Source organism: Heloderma suspectum, chromosome 2 (assembly GCF_057233095.1).
Source record: "Heloderma suspectum isolate Gila_16-S chromosome 2, 16-S_ref, whole genome shotgun sequence".
Taxonomy (NCBI): Eukaryota; Metazoa; Chordata; class Lepidosauria; order Squamata; family Helodermatidae; genus Heloderma; species Heloderma suspectum.
This window is the reverse complement of record NC_139459.1, coordinates 276597204-276613448: the sequence shown is the minus strand read 5'-3', so window position 1 is coordinate 276613448 and position 16245 is coordinate 276597204. Positions and strand designations below refer to the sequence as shown.

Below are 16245 nucleotides of genomic sequence, written 5' to 3'. Positions count from 1 at the left end.
CAAGTCTAGATTGACCTCGCTCCCCACCCCCTCCCCATTCCGGTAGCCTGGATGGAAGCAGCGGCAGAGCCCTCTTCCGAAGCCATCTTGCACGGTGTCTTGTCTCCCCACACAGAGCCCAGTGCCGGGATGGATGCACTTATGAAGGGCTTGTCCAAGGCGAAGGAAGGGGTCGTTGCTGCAGCGGAGAAGACCAAGGAAGGGGTCGCGGTGGCAGCGGAGAAGACCAAGGAAGGCGTGCTCTATGTCGGTAAGGGGCTCCCGGCGCAGCTGCAGAGCTGACCTACCGGCTGTGCCCCCCTCCTGGGGGAATAAATCTGCCAAGTAGATGGAGGGCAGGACAGAAAGGGAGGAGGGAAGCTTCCATTTCTCTCTTTCTGGAACAAACTTCCCCAAGCTGGTGCCCTCTAGATGTGGATTCTGGGAGTTGTAGTCCAACATATCTGGACGGCACCAGCTTGGGGAAGGCTGTTCTAGGCAGTGCTCCCAAACTGGCAAGTGGGCATCCAATTCAAAGTTGTTTTTCTCCTATTTAGGGTGTTCTCAGGCAGTGAAAGAGCAAAATTTACAGGGTGACAGCAGACCCAGAAAACCAGAGGATGATGCTCTGGAACATCTGCCAAGCCATTTTCTGCAGCCCCTGCCCCGCCCCACATGGATGCCAGGCTTCGTCCTGATGTCAGATTCCCTTTGACATGCAAAAGGATTCACCTGCTAAGGCCTACCTGTGGGGCCCTGTTTATATTTTGTTTTTGAAATGCTTGCCTGGCCCTCTTCCCCCGCAACCCCCAAATATCACAGTGGTTGTTGTATTTAAATTAAAGCGCTGCTGGCAGGTAGGCCAGAACTGCGCTCTTCTCACCAAAGCGCACATGGCACGCCCTTACTGACCCAGGGGGTTATGCATCCAGGATTCTTGAAATTTCAGACTGAAACCCAACTCTGCATGGATATTCCTTCCTCTCTTCTATTTGCTTCTCATGTGATTGGTCCCCTGGGAAAAAAAAATGCAAGATGGATGGCATATTTTTATTGGATGAAACAATCTTTTAAAGGTGGCATGCAGGCTTCCAAGGTTTTACAGAACTCTTGGTCAAGTGAAACAAATATACTGAAATGAATTTTGCCTGATAAAGTCCTCTATGAACTATGAAAGCTTGCTTATCTTCTTTAAAGGAAGGGTTAGTCTAATAAAAGAATGTCAGTATTCATTTATGTATCTGTCTGCACCTATGTACACCATAATGAAGGACAGGCTATTGGCTCAACATCTTCCATAAACAACTTCTTCAGTGCAAAATTGCTGCCTATAGATATAGGTCTTCTAATGCAGCATCTATGTTCAGTTCACCGCTTGAATTACAGAGGGGCAGAGGGGCCCAGCCCCCTTAGTTACTCCCTTTAGAAGAAAAACAAAAGTAGACATGTTGTCTGTAAGAAAAATTCCCAAATCCATGTTAGTGTAATACTTTTATTAGGCCAACCAAAAGTTCACAAATAATGTGCAAGCTTTCTGGGTATCTCAAAAGCTTGCACATTTCTTGTGATCTTATGGTTTGCCTAATAAAGATACTACACTAATATGGATTTGGGAATTTATCTTTAGAAGGTTATAGAGGGACCATGATTTGATTAAAATTGGCCGTGTGTGTAAGGGGCCAGTCCTTGTGGAATTCACCAAGGGCTTCCCGTGCTCCCCAATTTCAGACCAGTTCCTAGATGTGATGTGTGTGTAGTCTCTACCCTGGTGTTTCAGTAGTCTTCTGCTAAGACACGGATAGGACATAAGGCTATAGTTCCTTGGGAAACGCTATAGCCAAAAGGCATGACGGTGGCTGATTTTGTGTTCAGCTCAGCATAAAATACTGATAGATGAATATTCATACATGACAGCTCTGTATTCAGGAGTTACCTTGGCTCTAACAGATTCACCAAGCAAAACCTCCCAGTCTGCTTGGACTAGCCAAACCTTCTCCAGTCGTACCACTTCCCCCTAGTCAAGACAATGAGACACATGTCAAGGGAGCTCCTCCCTTCAGGACTTCACCTACCATCTCTTGCCAGGATTCCAGTTTGTCCCTTTATTTTTTTATTTATTTCATTTCTATACCGTCCAATAGCCGAAGCTCTCTGGGCGGTTCACAAAAACTCTTGCTGTCCCGGTACTCCTCTTGCAGTCTCCCTGTACATATAAGTGCTTCCTCCTCCTCCAATTTACATGTTCAATAAAAGTGAAGAGAAAAATCAACATGGACTGCATACAATTGCAGCCACATACTGTAATGAAACTGATACTGTTTGCAAAAAAGAATCCTTGATAAGATTATGAGGTATTCAGGGTCAGGGAGAGTGGACTGGGAGTAGTCATGTTTAGCATGGCCATGCTAGCTGGGAATAATGGGAGTTGCAGTCCAACACACCTGTAGAGCACCAGGTTGAAGAAGGCTGGTTGAGCACCTCCTACTAGAATAAATTAGCAGAACAAAATTGACAAGGGATGTAGGTGCAATGGCGCAAATTCACTACTAGGAAAAAAGAGAGAGCTCCTGATTCTGCAGTGGGGACAGAGCAATAGTGAGAGGCGGCTGAAATTTCCGTCCATTCATGAGGTCCAAACTGTTTTCTGTGGAAATTCCAGAGATGGTGTGGAGTGTGTACCATAAGTCCGGGCACACCCTGAGAAGGCCTTCCCTTCAAGCTTGTCTTCCCAGCATCCAGCTTAGGAATTTGGCCCTGCCTGGATCATCTTTCAGTGCAAAGCCTTGGCCAGCCTTCCCCAGCCTTGCACCCTCCAGGGGTATTGGACTACTACCCTATCATCCCCAGCTAGCATGCTGGCTGGGGATGAGGGGAGTTGTGGCCCAGCACCTCTGGAAGGTACCAGTTTGGGGAAGGCTGGCCTAGAGAATAATGTTGATTTGAGACCTATAAGGATCCAGTCCGTCCTTCCTTCCTTCCTTCCTTCCTTCCTTCCTTCCTTCCTTCCAAACCTCTGCATTCTCCCAATCCAAACCATGACAGAGTTTCTCAGACTGTTCAGTCTTGCCAGGGAGTGCCAGGCAAAAACTAGGAGAAATGCTAGGTTGCAATCACATAAGTACAAGCAGCCAGCATTAGGTGCTTCTGTAGGGGCTTATTCTGGAGGAAATGTGCTAATAACTCCTGTACTTGTTCACCTGTGTATTAAGAATGGGAATATATAAATAATACTGATGGTCCATGATGTAGCAGATTGTGTGCAGTGGAGGTGTCATAGAATCATAGGGTTGGAAGGGGCCTACAAGACCATCGAGTCCAACCCCTGCTCAATGCAGGAAGCCTGATTCCCAGGAGGTCTCCCATCCAAGTACTAACCAGGGCTGACCCTGCTTAGCTTACGAGATCAGACGCATCCAGCCTGGTGTTGGGATATCCCAGAGTTCTTCTTGGCTCTTTTTCCTGTGCAAAAAGCAGCCATACTCCATAATGGAGAGTGGTTCAAACTACCGCACAATTGCGCTCATTTCACATGCCAGCAAGGTGATGCTCAAAATCCTACAAGCTAGGCTTCAGCAGTATGCGAATCAAGAACTACCGGAAGTACAAGCTGGGTTTCGAAGAGGCAGAGGAACAAGAGATCAAATCGCCAACATTCGCTGCATCATGGAGAAAGCAAGAGAATTCCAGAAAAACGTCTATTTCTGCTTCATTGACTACGCTAAAGCCTTTGATTGTGTGGATCACAACAAAATGTGGCAAATTCTTAAAGTGATGGGAGTACCAGACCACCTTACCTGTCTCCTGAGAAACCTGTACGAGGGTCAAGAAGCAACAGTAAGAACCAGACATGGAACAACCGAGTGGTTCCAAATTGGGAAAGGAGTACTACAAGGCTGCATATTGTCACCCTGCTTATTTAACTTATATGCAGAGTACATCATGAGAAACGCCGGGTTGGATGAATCACAGGTCAGAATTAAGATTGCTGGGAGAATTATCAACAACCTCCAATATGCAGACGATACCACCCTAATGGCAGAAAGCTAAGAGGATCTAAAGAGCCTCTTGTTGAGGGTGAAAGAGGAGAGTGCAAAAGCTGGTTTGAAACTCAACATTAAAAAAACTAAGATCATGGCATCTGGCCCTATCACTTCCTGGCATATAAAAGGGGAAGAAATGGAAGCAGTGACAGATTTTACTTTCTTGGGCTCCAAGATCACCGCAGACGGTGACTGTAGCCATGAAATTAAAAGACGCTTGCTCCTTGGGAGGAAAGCTATGGCAAACCTAGACAGCATAGTAAGAAGCAGAGACATCACCTTGCCGACAAAGGTCCGTCTAATCAAAGCTATGGTTTTCCCAGTAGTAATGTATGGCTGTGAGAGCTGGACCGTAAGGAAGGCTGAGCGCCGAAGAATTGATGCTTTCAAACTGTGGTGCTGGAGAAGACTCTTACGAGTCCCCTGGACTTCAAGGAGGTTAAATCAGTCAATCCTAAAGGAAATCAACCCTGAGTGCTCATTGGAAGGACAGATACTGAAGCTGAAGCTCAAATATTTTGGCTACCTAATGCAAAGAGAAAACTCTCTGGAAAAGACCCTGATGCTGGGAAAGACTGAAGGCAAAAGGAGAAGGGGACGACAGAGGATGAGATGGCTAGATAGCATCACCGATGCAATGAATATGAACTTGAGCACGCTCCGGGAGAGAGCACAGGACAGGAAGGCCTGGCGTGCTATGGTCCATGGGGTCACGAAGAATCGGACACGACTGAACGACTGAACAACAACAACCCCCCTGAAAACGAGATGAGCAGGTCCTTCTCCTGTGAGGATCACATGAATGAACACGTGAGGAGTAACCAAGCAATTCTATTCATGTCTACTCAGGGGTGAATCCCAGTGAGGCCAAGCAAGTGTGCATAGGATTGAGGCCTGAGGTTTAAAGAGAAGTCCCTAGTCCTGTTCCTCCTTCACTTTAATTCCTCTCTCAGTGTGAATGGTACAAGAGCTAAGAGCAGAAAGGGTTTAAGGGTTTAAACTGAGGTAACTGTGTGAATGTTACGTGACCCTAGGTTCTCCTGTCTACCGAGGCCATCTTTCACTTTTACCTTCTGTTTATCTTGGCCATCTTTCTCTTTCTCACATCCCAGCTCTCTATTGCAGTCTGTCCCATTTGCCCTCCATTTTGCACAGTGTAGGATTTTTCTGTTCTTGGCTGTTTTACTATAGAAAAGGCACAATAATCCGCATCCCATGCTTTTAGGAACTTACTAATGAAATCAGAAACCTTCTAATTGGCATGGCATATAGCAGCACATCTTGCTGAAAACAGCAGAGTCAGGATACCTCACTCATAGGAACTGAAGTAAGGACATTTCCACTATTCAATATGTTCTGCCTTTTTGCTCTATGGTGCCCCCTTTTGGAAGCACCTGAGCACAATTAGTTAGTTCCTCATTCTATATATTGCTCCCTTTCCTGGCAAAAGGTGGGACTGCAGTAGCTGCCATATTTTCCCACTTTAAGCCTTGCTGCCTGTATCGCTCCAGGCTTTCTGTAAGCTCTTTGTCTAGTTCTCTGCAGTGTCTCTGCACTGATGCCTTTAAAGAAAGGATATTAGGGGCCCTAGAATTACAAACCTCAGTTCTGCAACAACAAAGCTAAGATTCTGCAACTGGAATACATTATTCCAATTTAGAAATATGTGCTTAATTGCATAGCTTCACACACCTGACATAGTTGCATGATTTTTAAATTGCATTTTAGGGATCTGTATTGGTTGCAGAATTGCTATTTAGGGTCCCCAGTTTAACTATAGAAGAAGGGTTGGAACATACAGGAAAGAGAACAGGACTTGTAAAGTTAGGGAGATGTTGATTGGAGGTTACAGGGTGTGGCTGATGGTTGTGCTAACTAAAGAAGTCCTACCATGTGCCCACCTGAGCCTGATCATGTCTGTTTCGAGCACACACACAAAAATGACACATTTTCAGGATGGCCTATGCAGCTATTTAACGCTAGGAACTTGCTCCTTTAAAAACTAAAAAAAGGAAGCTGAGATTCCCAGGATTGTTCTCAAGTTGATTTTGTGGTCTTTTGGCGCTAGCAATCAGGGCAGAAGAAATTACTACAGGGAGGGTACCTAGACCAGCCTTCCCCAAACTGGCGCCCTCCAGATGTCTGGGACTACAACTCCCATCATCAACCAGTGACCATGCCAGATGGGACTTGTAGTCCAGCACACTTTGAAGGCGCCAAGTTGGGGAAGGCTACCCTAGGCAGGCTCCCCCTCCCATTTGAAATGTTTGGATCTTGGGCTCACAGTACCCAGCTATAATAATCTGTAGGGCCTACGTTTTCGGGCTGTGGGGCAGCCATCTGGAGGCAGATGGCACTTTCCTCCCCTCAGAGCTAAGATTGGGTGTTGTAGCTGCAGCTGCCTCTAAGGAAAGAGGCAAGGCCTGGCGTGAGGCCCCAAGGTGGCAGGGGATGGCCGAAAGCACAGAGGAGGAGGAAGAGGAGGTGCTAGTGCCCTTGCACACAGCAGGCTGCACACGCGCAACTGTGTGCAAAGATCTCTGTGGGCTCACTTGTAGAAAAGATAGTTGGTGTTAGGGGTGGGTGCAGGAAAGAATAGAGTAGGAAGGGGGGGGGTTAAGTTTTAAAACTTTGTGAAACTGATTTAAGGACATTCTGCCCATTGTGGAACAGGGGTGGGGAATTTGTGGCCCTCCAGATGTTTTGGCCTACAACTTCCATTGGCCCTAGCAAGCACAGCCAATGATAAAGGATCATGGGAGTTGTAGGCCAAAGCATCTGGAAGCCTACAGGTTGGCCACCCTGATGTAGAAGGAGGAGGTGGGATGCTGAATTATACCACTTATGACTGCGAGGAGGGTCATGTTCTTGATGGTAAAAAACAAACATTCCTGTGTGTATACATCAGCACATCAGGTCAAATGGTTTTAGCATAACCCCCTCTCTGATGTGCTAGTTTACTATGTGCAGGGAGCTTTTATCTGGAGCAGATCACAAAAATTGGTGTTCCCTACCTTCATTCAGGTAACATAAGACAGACCTGTTGGCTACCTCGTTTCTGCTGCATGTGGAGACCACCTTAGTCTGGTGAGCCTCACAGAAGGAACCAATGTTGCAGTTCTATGTCTACTTACTTGGGACTAAGCCCCATTTAACACACTGGCACTGACTTCCAAGAAAGCTTGCATAAGGTTGGGCTATGCAAGTCCTTCTGTCATTATGGCCTCACATGCACTGAATTCTATAGACCTATGCAGGCATTCTTCTCCTCACACGTTTAGAATCGCATGAGGAATGGAGGGCAGATATGTGCTAGCCAGCTTCCCTGCCCCCCATTGCGTTCTTGAGCCCGGCCCCAGCGTCCTCCACACACTGGAGGGTGAGTATCTGCAGTGGGAAGCCTGCTCTACTTGCAAATTAAGAACTCCGATCACGGGGGGTGCTGTATCATGCGGCATGCCCAGTGCTGGCTCCAGGTTTTGGAAGGCCCTTGGACAAGACACCTTCCATAGGCCCCCTCCCTCATTGAGTTTACCTTCTCACCACCATTGTCACCAACTGCTCTTGCTCCTTATCCCCTTTCTCATCATGGCTATCACTTGCTTGGTTGACTGGCAGAGAGCCAAGGAGCAAGTAGGCAGGGGCTTCTCCTGCTCCTCCTTCTCACCGCCACAGTTGTCTGGGCCAGAGTGAGAGGCAAGTGAACAAGCAGGTAGCCATGGTGAAGAGGAGGAGCAACACCAAGGGGGCTCTTGTCAGTGGGCCCCTGCCAGGGTGTGGGCCCTCGGCAGGTGCCTGACCATGTCTACCTTTGATACTGGCCATGAGTGCCTACATGCATAGAGCAGGTTCCCCACTGCAGCCGTTCACCCTCCAGAGCGTAGAGAGTGGCAGGGCCAGGCACGGGAACGTGGCAGAGGAGACAGAGGTAGGTAGCATGAGGAGAAGAACTTGTGAGAAGGGCTGATTTGTTTAAGGAATCTGGTTGTCAGGAGAGTCTAGCCTTGTTCTATAGTAGAAAATCCATCCCGCCCACAAGCCGATGGTTAATTATTGTAATTACTTTCTGCATGCAACCAGTGTAACAGTGGATAGAGAAAACATCATTTTGTGACTCATTGATTTTGCTGATTGTGCAAAGGAAATGTTGGTTGAGCGGACATAAGGCTTAACAAGTCCATGCAGAGTGTTCTTGAGCGCTGGGGTGGTGATTCTGAAATGTAGTGAGTGCAAGAACGAAACGAGGGGCAGTTGCCATGCGCTGTGGAGTATGTGGGACGGAATCCGAGCCTGTGCTGTACAACCCCAGAGCTGCTGCTTTCCAGGACAGAGTCTTCCATTCCCTAAGTGTGCACTACATTCTTCATTGTTCCTTTCCTAGACAGATGACCTTGCATTTGGCCGCATCAACATGTTTCTCTGGAACAGGTCCAGCATAGCAAGCAATCCAGATTGCTGGAAGTTCCTAGTCCTTCTCATTAATTACCGCTCGAGCCATTTTGTATATTGGGCATGTTTTATTGGCAGGGTTTTAATACCTTTCTCTGGATTAAAGGGAAATATTGAAGACCGCTGGGCCTGCAACAGATCCCTCTGGGATCCTAATACAGGTTTCTGCATACTTAATAACTGCACCGTGCGCTTTACTGATGTCATATAATAAAGCTATGTTCTTAATTGGAATGTCCCAAGAAAGCAAGTCATGTTCCTTAGAGCATACTGGTCTAATGCCTCAGTTACCCTTATGAACTAGTGCTTGTAAATTATACAAAGGGAGATATCAGGAAATGTTGTGGAAGAGAACTGGGCAAGAAGTCAGGGAGGTGGAGGGAGGGAGGGCGGTGGAGGGAGGGAGTGCTTATGTAGGCCAGATGGGCTTCTAGCTTCTCCATTTGTATTGGGAGAGGACAGTCGGGTGAGGCAGAGGTGATCTCAGTACTGAGAAATCCCAAGTAACTCCTTTTCTGCCCCCAGCTCAATCTGCTACAGAGACCATGGCAGAAGCACAAAGGATAGCTAGTCCTTGCTTTGGTCCCAAACTGAAGCGTAGAGGAATGGATTTCTGTTATGTCAGTCTGGAAAGTGCTTCATCATCTTCACCTGTACAGCCTTTGGGAACTCAGCCTAAAAATGACTGGCAAAGTGTTCCTTCATCCTAACTGGAAAACCATCTTCTGAGATGGAGGCTGCATCATCAGATCTAGGGCTTCTTCACATGGAGCTTTTATCCTGCTATTGAGATTGGTTACTCATGGACATTTGCGGGTCCTTTAGATGATGTCATCCTCCTCCAAGGCGTCTCCCACACTAAATGACCTTTATTCCAGTTTTTAAAAGATTGGAGATAATGAGTTATGAAATTACAGCGCTTGAGTTCTGCTTGCGTTCCCTCATGAAAAGAGGAAACCCTGCAATAAGAGGAGCTAGAGCACAACGCCATGTAGCAGCTGTATAATGAAACATATGGGAGATTCAGATAAGAGGGGAAAGGAGGGGGGAAGGAAGCACGTGTAAAGTGATTCTGCATTTAAAACGGAAGCAGAAAGCTCCGTTTGAATGTAGGATTTTAGGCTGGTGTAGAGATGCTCCATACCTGCATGCCTCATTGGATTTTCTCCCAGTGGTGCCATCTCCAGCGTACAAGGAGTGTAAAACCTCTTTCAGCCCGAGGGGCCAAATTCAGTTTTGAAGAAGTTCTCGGAGACCACATTGTAGTGATGGGTGGGGCTGAAGGCAAAAGAGGGTGGGAGCAAAGGAGTGAGGCCTAAAACGTCACAAATACTACTGCTTATTAGTTGAAAGCTCTACGTGCCAGTAACTCACCCTTAGGAGATACACTTCAACTTTTTAGAATGGAAGAAAATTGCACAACTGCTGGGAAAGCAGCCATCGATTGGCAGTTAGAAGAAAGGGGGTGGGGTCATCTGGAGAATCCTGGAGGGTCGGATTTGGCCCATGGGCCTGAAATTCAACACCCCTGCTCTATTGGATCCAGGAGAAGAGATACGTAAAGGAGCTCGTGGTGGTGGTCATGTTTTGCATGCAAAATGTTTGTGGTTCAAGCTCCGAGTTAAAGCAGGGTGGAGAACCTGTGGCCCTCCAAATATTGTTGGACTGCAACTCCCATTATCCCTGACCATTGGCCATGCTGGCTGGGGCTAATGAGAACTGGAGTCCAACGACATCTGGCGGGCTGCTGGTTCCCCACCCCCGATTTAAAGAATCTCAGGTAGCAGAAACTGGGGCAGATTTCTGTCTGAAACTGGAGATCTGTTGTCAGTCAGAGCAAACATTACTGGGCTAGATGATCCAATGGTTTGCACCAGTTTAGGCAGATTTCTGTGTTCATAAGCCTCCCGCCTATCCCTTCTCCAACGTGGTTCAGCAGCCACAGGTGTTTCATGAAGCATTGTTGGTACTCGCTGCTCTTGAGTCTCTCTCTTGTCTCATTATTCTTGTGGTGAGGTAGTTCACCAACATGCCTGTTTTACAGAGCGAGAGCTGAGACAGAGAGGGATTTTCACCCAAGGCTATGTGTGCTTTGGGCTGGTGGGGTGGGGGGGAATCAAAGTCATGCGCCAAAGTAACCCAGATTTGGTGGTGAGAAAATTCAAATTCTGAAAACCTGTGTACATCATGGAAAGGGACATGGCTCAGTGGAAAAGCATGTGCTTTGCATGCAGAATCACTGGCATCTCCAGGTAGGGCTGGAAAAATTCCTGCCTCGGACCCAAGAGAGCCTCTGCCAGTCAGTGTCAACAATACTGGGCTAGATGGACCAATGAACTGATTCAGTATAAGGCAGCTTCCTATGTTTCTACATAATCATGGAAATTAATAAAGTGGGTTTTTTTTCTAATTGTGCACAATGTATTATGCTACTCTGAAAGGCATGGGGACAAACAAAGAACAGTACAGGTCACTGAAGCCCCTGATTGCTGGACATTTTACACAGTAACCCCAGTGACTTCTGAGATTTCATCAGCATCACCCATATATTGACAAGCCTATCTTCATAACCATAAGGGCTAGAAACTTGGTTTAAAAAAATCAACAACTTAAAATTCTTAGGAAGTTGAACTCTGCAGTCAATCACCCAGTTTGCACATAATGGCTAACTATGGGTTGTTTAACCCATACTTAGTTGTGGCTGTGCAGCAGCAGGCGCACTGCCACCTGTACGTTCCGTCGTTTCTGCTTTCCTTGTTATTCTGAACCCAGAATGTCTGGGTTGTTTAGGGGCTAAACAACCCAGAGTTAACCCAACAACAAACCATGGGTTAGCTCTGGGTTGTTTAATCCCTAAACAACCTGACTTTCCAGGTTTGGAAGTGATAACCCAGAAATGTGGTGTTCCTGGGTTGTTTAGGAAAGCAGAAGCTGGTGAGCAGGCAGGAACAAGCATGCTCAGTAGTACCCAGCACTCATAAACAACCCATAGTTTGTTAACTATGGGTTGTTCGATCATGTGAACTGGGTCAATAACTCATTCTGTGTGTGGGAGATAAGTCCCCCCCCCCCCGCAGTAAGTGCATGACTGACAAGGGATTTGAACCGTTGTCACATAGGTCCGTGCCCAACCCTGTAACTAGGACCTGCAGGATCTTTTATGGGCCTAAGGTCCAAACTACACTTGATGTTAAATGTGTCTTTTCGTCTGTGTAGGTTCTTTTAAAATGCAAGTCACATCAGCTTGGGTGCCAGCAGGGGGAGGATGTGAAAATGAATGGGATCAGAGCAAGCATGGAGAGAGAATTTAATTCCTTCCTTCCTTGTTGCTGTCCTGAGGAAAATCTTCCTTCTTGTGAAGCTGCCATTTGCTTTGGGGAAAGGGGGGGGGGATTGGCGCCAATGTGCATTTTTTTAAACCTGCAGGTTAAGAGGCAAAGATGCATAGAATCATAGAACAGTAGAGTTGGAAGGGGCCTACAAGGCCATCGAGTCCAACCCCCTGCTCAATGCAGGAATCCAAGTCAGAGCATCCCTGACAGATGGCTGTCCAGCCTCGTCTTGAATGCCTCCAGTGTGGGAGAGTCCACCACCTCCCTAGGTAATTGGTTCCGTTGTCGTATTGCTCTAACAGTCAGGAAGTTTTTCCTGATGTTCAGCCGGAATCTGGCTTCCTGTAACTTGAGCCCATTATTCCGTGTCCTGCACTCTGGCATGATGGAGTTCCTGGCCTTCCTCTCTGTGACAACCTTTCAAGTACTTGAAAAGCGCTATCATATCTCCCCTCAGTCTTCTCTTCTCAAGGCTAAACATGCCCAGTTCTTTCAGTCTCTCTTCATAGGGCTTTGTTTCCAGTCCCCTGATCATCTTTGTTGCCCTCCTCTGAACCCTCTCCAGTTTGTCTGCATCCTTCTTAAAGTGTGGTGCCCAGAACTGGACACAGTACTCCAGATGAGGCCTAACCAGTGCTGAGTAGAGGGGAACTAGTACTTCCCAGGATTTGGAAGCGATGCTTCTATGAATGCAGCCCAAAACAGCATTTGCCTTTTTTGCAGCCACATCACATTGTTGGCTCATATTCAGCTTGTGATCGACAATTCCAAGATCTTTCTCGCTTGTAGTGTTGTTGAGCCACGTATCCCCCATCTTGTAACTGTGCATTTGGTTTCTTTTTCCTAGGTGCAGAACTTGGCATTTATCCCTATTAAATGTCATTCTGTTGTTTTCTGCCCAGTGCTCCAGTCTATCCAGATCACTTTGAATTTTGTTTATGTCTTCCAAAGTATTAGCTATCCTGCCCAATTTTGTGTCATCTGCAAATACTATCAGCATTCCCTGCACCTCCTCCTCCAAGTCATTACTAAAAATGTGGAAGAGCACTGGGCCCAGTACTGAGCCCTGCGGTACCCCACTCGTTACCTCTCCCCAGTTTGAGAAGGTCCCATTGATAAGCACTCTTTGAGTCCGATTCTGTAGCCAAATGTGGATCCACCGGATCGTTGTTTCATCTAGCCCACTTTGAGCTAGTTTGCTCATCAGGATATCATGGGGCACTTTGTCGAAAGCTTTGCTGAAGTCGAGGTATATGATGTCTACAGCATTCCCACGGTCTACAAGGGAGGTTACTTGATCAAAAAATGAGATCAGATTTGTCTGGCAGGACTTGTTTTTGACAAATCCATGTTGGCTTCGTGTAATCACGGCATTGTTTTCAAGGTACTTCCAGATGGATTGCTTTATCATCTGCTCCAGAATTTTCCCTGGGATTGATGTCAGACTGACTGGTCTGTAGTTCCCAGGTTCCTCCTTCTTACCCTTTTTGAAGATAGGGACAACATTAGCCCTCCTCCAGTCATCTGGCACTTCCCCCGTCCTCCATGATTGCTCAAAGAGAATAGACAGCGGTTCTGAGAGTTCTTCTGCCAGTTCCTTTATGACTCTAGGATGCAGTTCATCTGGCCCTGGAGATTTGAACTCATTCAAAGTAATTAGGTGTTCCTTGACCATATGCCTATCGATCTCAAGCTGCAATCCTGCCCCTTCAGCTTGCACTTCGCCTTTGTCAGGGGGGTCATAGACCCTCTTTTGGGAGAAGACTGAGCCAAAGTAGGAATTGAGCACCTCTGCCTTTTCTTTGTCATCTGTTACCATTTTGCCATCCTTATTTAATAGCTGAACCACCGTTTCTTTCCTCTGCCTTTTACTATGCACGTAGCTGAAGAAAGCCTTTTTGTTTTTACCATCCCTCGCTAACCTCAGCTCGTTCTCAGCTTTAGCCTTCCTGACGCCATCCCTGCAATTCTGTGCTACCTGCCTGTACTGTTCCTTTGTTACTTGGCCTTCTTTCCACTTCCTATATGTGTCCTTTTTTGTTTTCAGGTCATCTCTAAGCTTTTTGTGAAGCCACATTGGCTTCTTCTGTTGTCTTCCACCTTTTCTTCTTGTTGGAATTGTTTGTGATTGTGCCTTGAGAATTCCTTTTTTAAAAGCTCCCACCCATCTTGGACTCCTTTTCTTGTTAGCGTCGCTTGCCATGGGACCTTACTGATCATTGTTCTGAGTTTATTAAAATCAGCTTTCCTAAAATCCAGGGTACGCGTTTGACTACACTCGGCTTTTGCTTCCCTTAGAACCAAGAACTCAAGTGCAACATGGTCGCTTTCCCCCAGAGTCCCTGTAACTGCTACTTTATCCACTAAGTCATCTCTGTTGGTTAAGATCAAGTCAAGGATAGCCGATCCTCTAGTTCCTTCCTCTACTTTCTGTAGGGGGAAGTTATCCGCCACACAAGTCAGGAATTTCCTGTCAGCGTATAAGATCACGTATGTCATTTAGCCCTCTCCCATTTCTGTGGTTCCACGCTACCAACAGCAGAGAGAGCTGTGCAAGAAGGGAAGGAAGGCTGTGCTGGTTTTGATGGCTAATCTCCACTAATCTGAGTTGTGCATCTCCCTCTGGGCATGTGTGCTATAGGGAAAACACTCACTGGCTCCGAAGACTGAATTTGGCCGGAGGGACAGATGCCCCAAATGTGTCCATTTTGGAATCGTTGTTTACAAACTTTCAGGTCACCCCGGTCTAGCAGACTGAGAGGGTGTGAAATTCTTGGCTGTTGCTGGGCCTCTGTGCAGTGAACACGCTAATGCTCTTTGCCAGGGAAGGATTTTCGTTTTTCCTGGGCTGTTGCTGGCAAGCTTCCGAGGGACTCAGCCCTTGTGACAATTGTATTGTCTGAAGGAGGCACTGGTAGTAGCGGACAGAGCCTCAGGTGTGCTCGAGCCCTCCCTTCCCATCTGCCCAGGTCAGCAATGCTTCAGGTGCTGTACACACCTACCCCAGCATCACCCCATGGGACCTATTCAGGGAAATGAGATCATAGCAGATTACTCTGCCTAAGGGATGACTTACTGTGATGGCTGTGACAGAGGCCTCCAGGCATCACCTGCCACACTCTCTGAGGCTGTGAACCCCTTTCCCGTGGCTGATTATGGGATTTCCTGTTGGGAGGGCTTGGCCATGTTGGCCTTAGCTGCATTCCCAGGGCTTGAAAGGATGTATCTGCTGGCACCATATGGGACATATTCATGATGAGCAAAGTCCCCAGGTAGGAGCAAGAAAGTTTGGCAAAGAAATGCAGTGACCCTATGTGCTGCGGATACGTTGGGAAACAACTGCACAGATGTTGCTGGGATGTGCTGCTGGGAGACACAGGAAACGTGGAGGGAAAAGCTGGGTACAGCAGGCCTCAGTGGTTGGAAAGCCTCACTGGCTGGGCAGATGTGGCCAATAAAAGTATTACAAAGGGAATGTTGCAGTGCCTGCCCAAGACTTTTTGCTGCCTAGCACATTTTTGCTGCCCAAATGCTCCCTTCCCACCCATCAGGGCCAATATTTTAAAGCGGGGGGGGGACCTATGGCCTCCAGATGTTGTTGGACCACAACTCCCATAATCCCTCAGCATTGGTCATGCTAGCTGGGCCTGATGGGAGTTGCAGTCCAACATTATCTGGAGAGCCACAGAGTTCCCCAACCCTGCTTTAAAAAGTTTTACTTCACCATTCAGACAAACATTCCTGCCTTCCTCTATGCCCCCCCCCCCTCACTGCACCACCTGAAGCAGATCGCTTTACCCTGCTGCATGGGAAGGCCGCCCCTGGGGGAGCAGAGTTGCATTGCTGGCAAGGGAAGTTGAGTGCAGCAGTGCTGTCTCAGAATTGTCCACAAGGGGGTGGTATAACAAGCAGGACTAAAAGGTTGGCTATCGGAGCGCGCCTGTCTGCTGTCCCAGATATGTTGAGTTGGGCCCATGAAAAGCAATGGAATTAGAGGGGAGGGGGATATATGTCCTATTGAGCTGCAAATTAAATAATTCCAGGACTCATTTAGCACAAGGGCTTAGCCTTGGTGTATGCAAAGTATTAATAAACAGGAGTGCCTCCAGTAGTGCAGTGGTAAATGTTGAAGTGTGGGCGCTCATCATGGGAGTCCCCATAGCGATGCCACGAAGGACGGGCCAAAAATGCAGGCAGCTGCGTGGATCCAGATAATCAAAGCAGTTCTAGCAGTTTTCATCTCCACCAGGAACAGGTCTTTTGTAAAGTTATTTGGTCCTGCTTCAAGACCAAGTCACTCCAAAGTACTTTGCATTACAACTGGGATAGCTCACAATGTTGTATCGTTGCTGAGAAAATGCATGTCCCAGCCCTGTCCCCTGTGAGGATTGCAGCTAAGCTCAGTGGGAACAGGGAATTCTGCGTGGGGTGGCAAATGACATCAG

At 47.3% G+C, this 16245-nt stretch overlaps 1 protein-coding gene across 2 annotated transcripts in view; it reads left to right on the top strand.

Moving 5' to 3' along the window:
• The window catches only part of SNCB (synuclein beta), a 31882-nt gene that overhangs the window by 1639 nt on the left and 13998 nt on the right, over nt 1–16245 (top strand). For both annotated transcript variants that reach the window (XM_084839351.1, XM_084839352.1), the window contains exon 2: nt 116–250. In XM_084839351.1, the coding sequence (XP_084695477.1) occupies nt 116–250 (135 nt within the window). The remainder of the gene's footprint in view (nt 1–115; nt 251–16245) is intronic.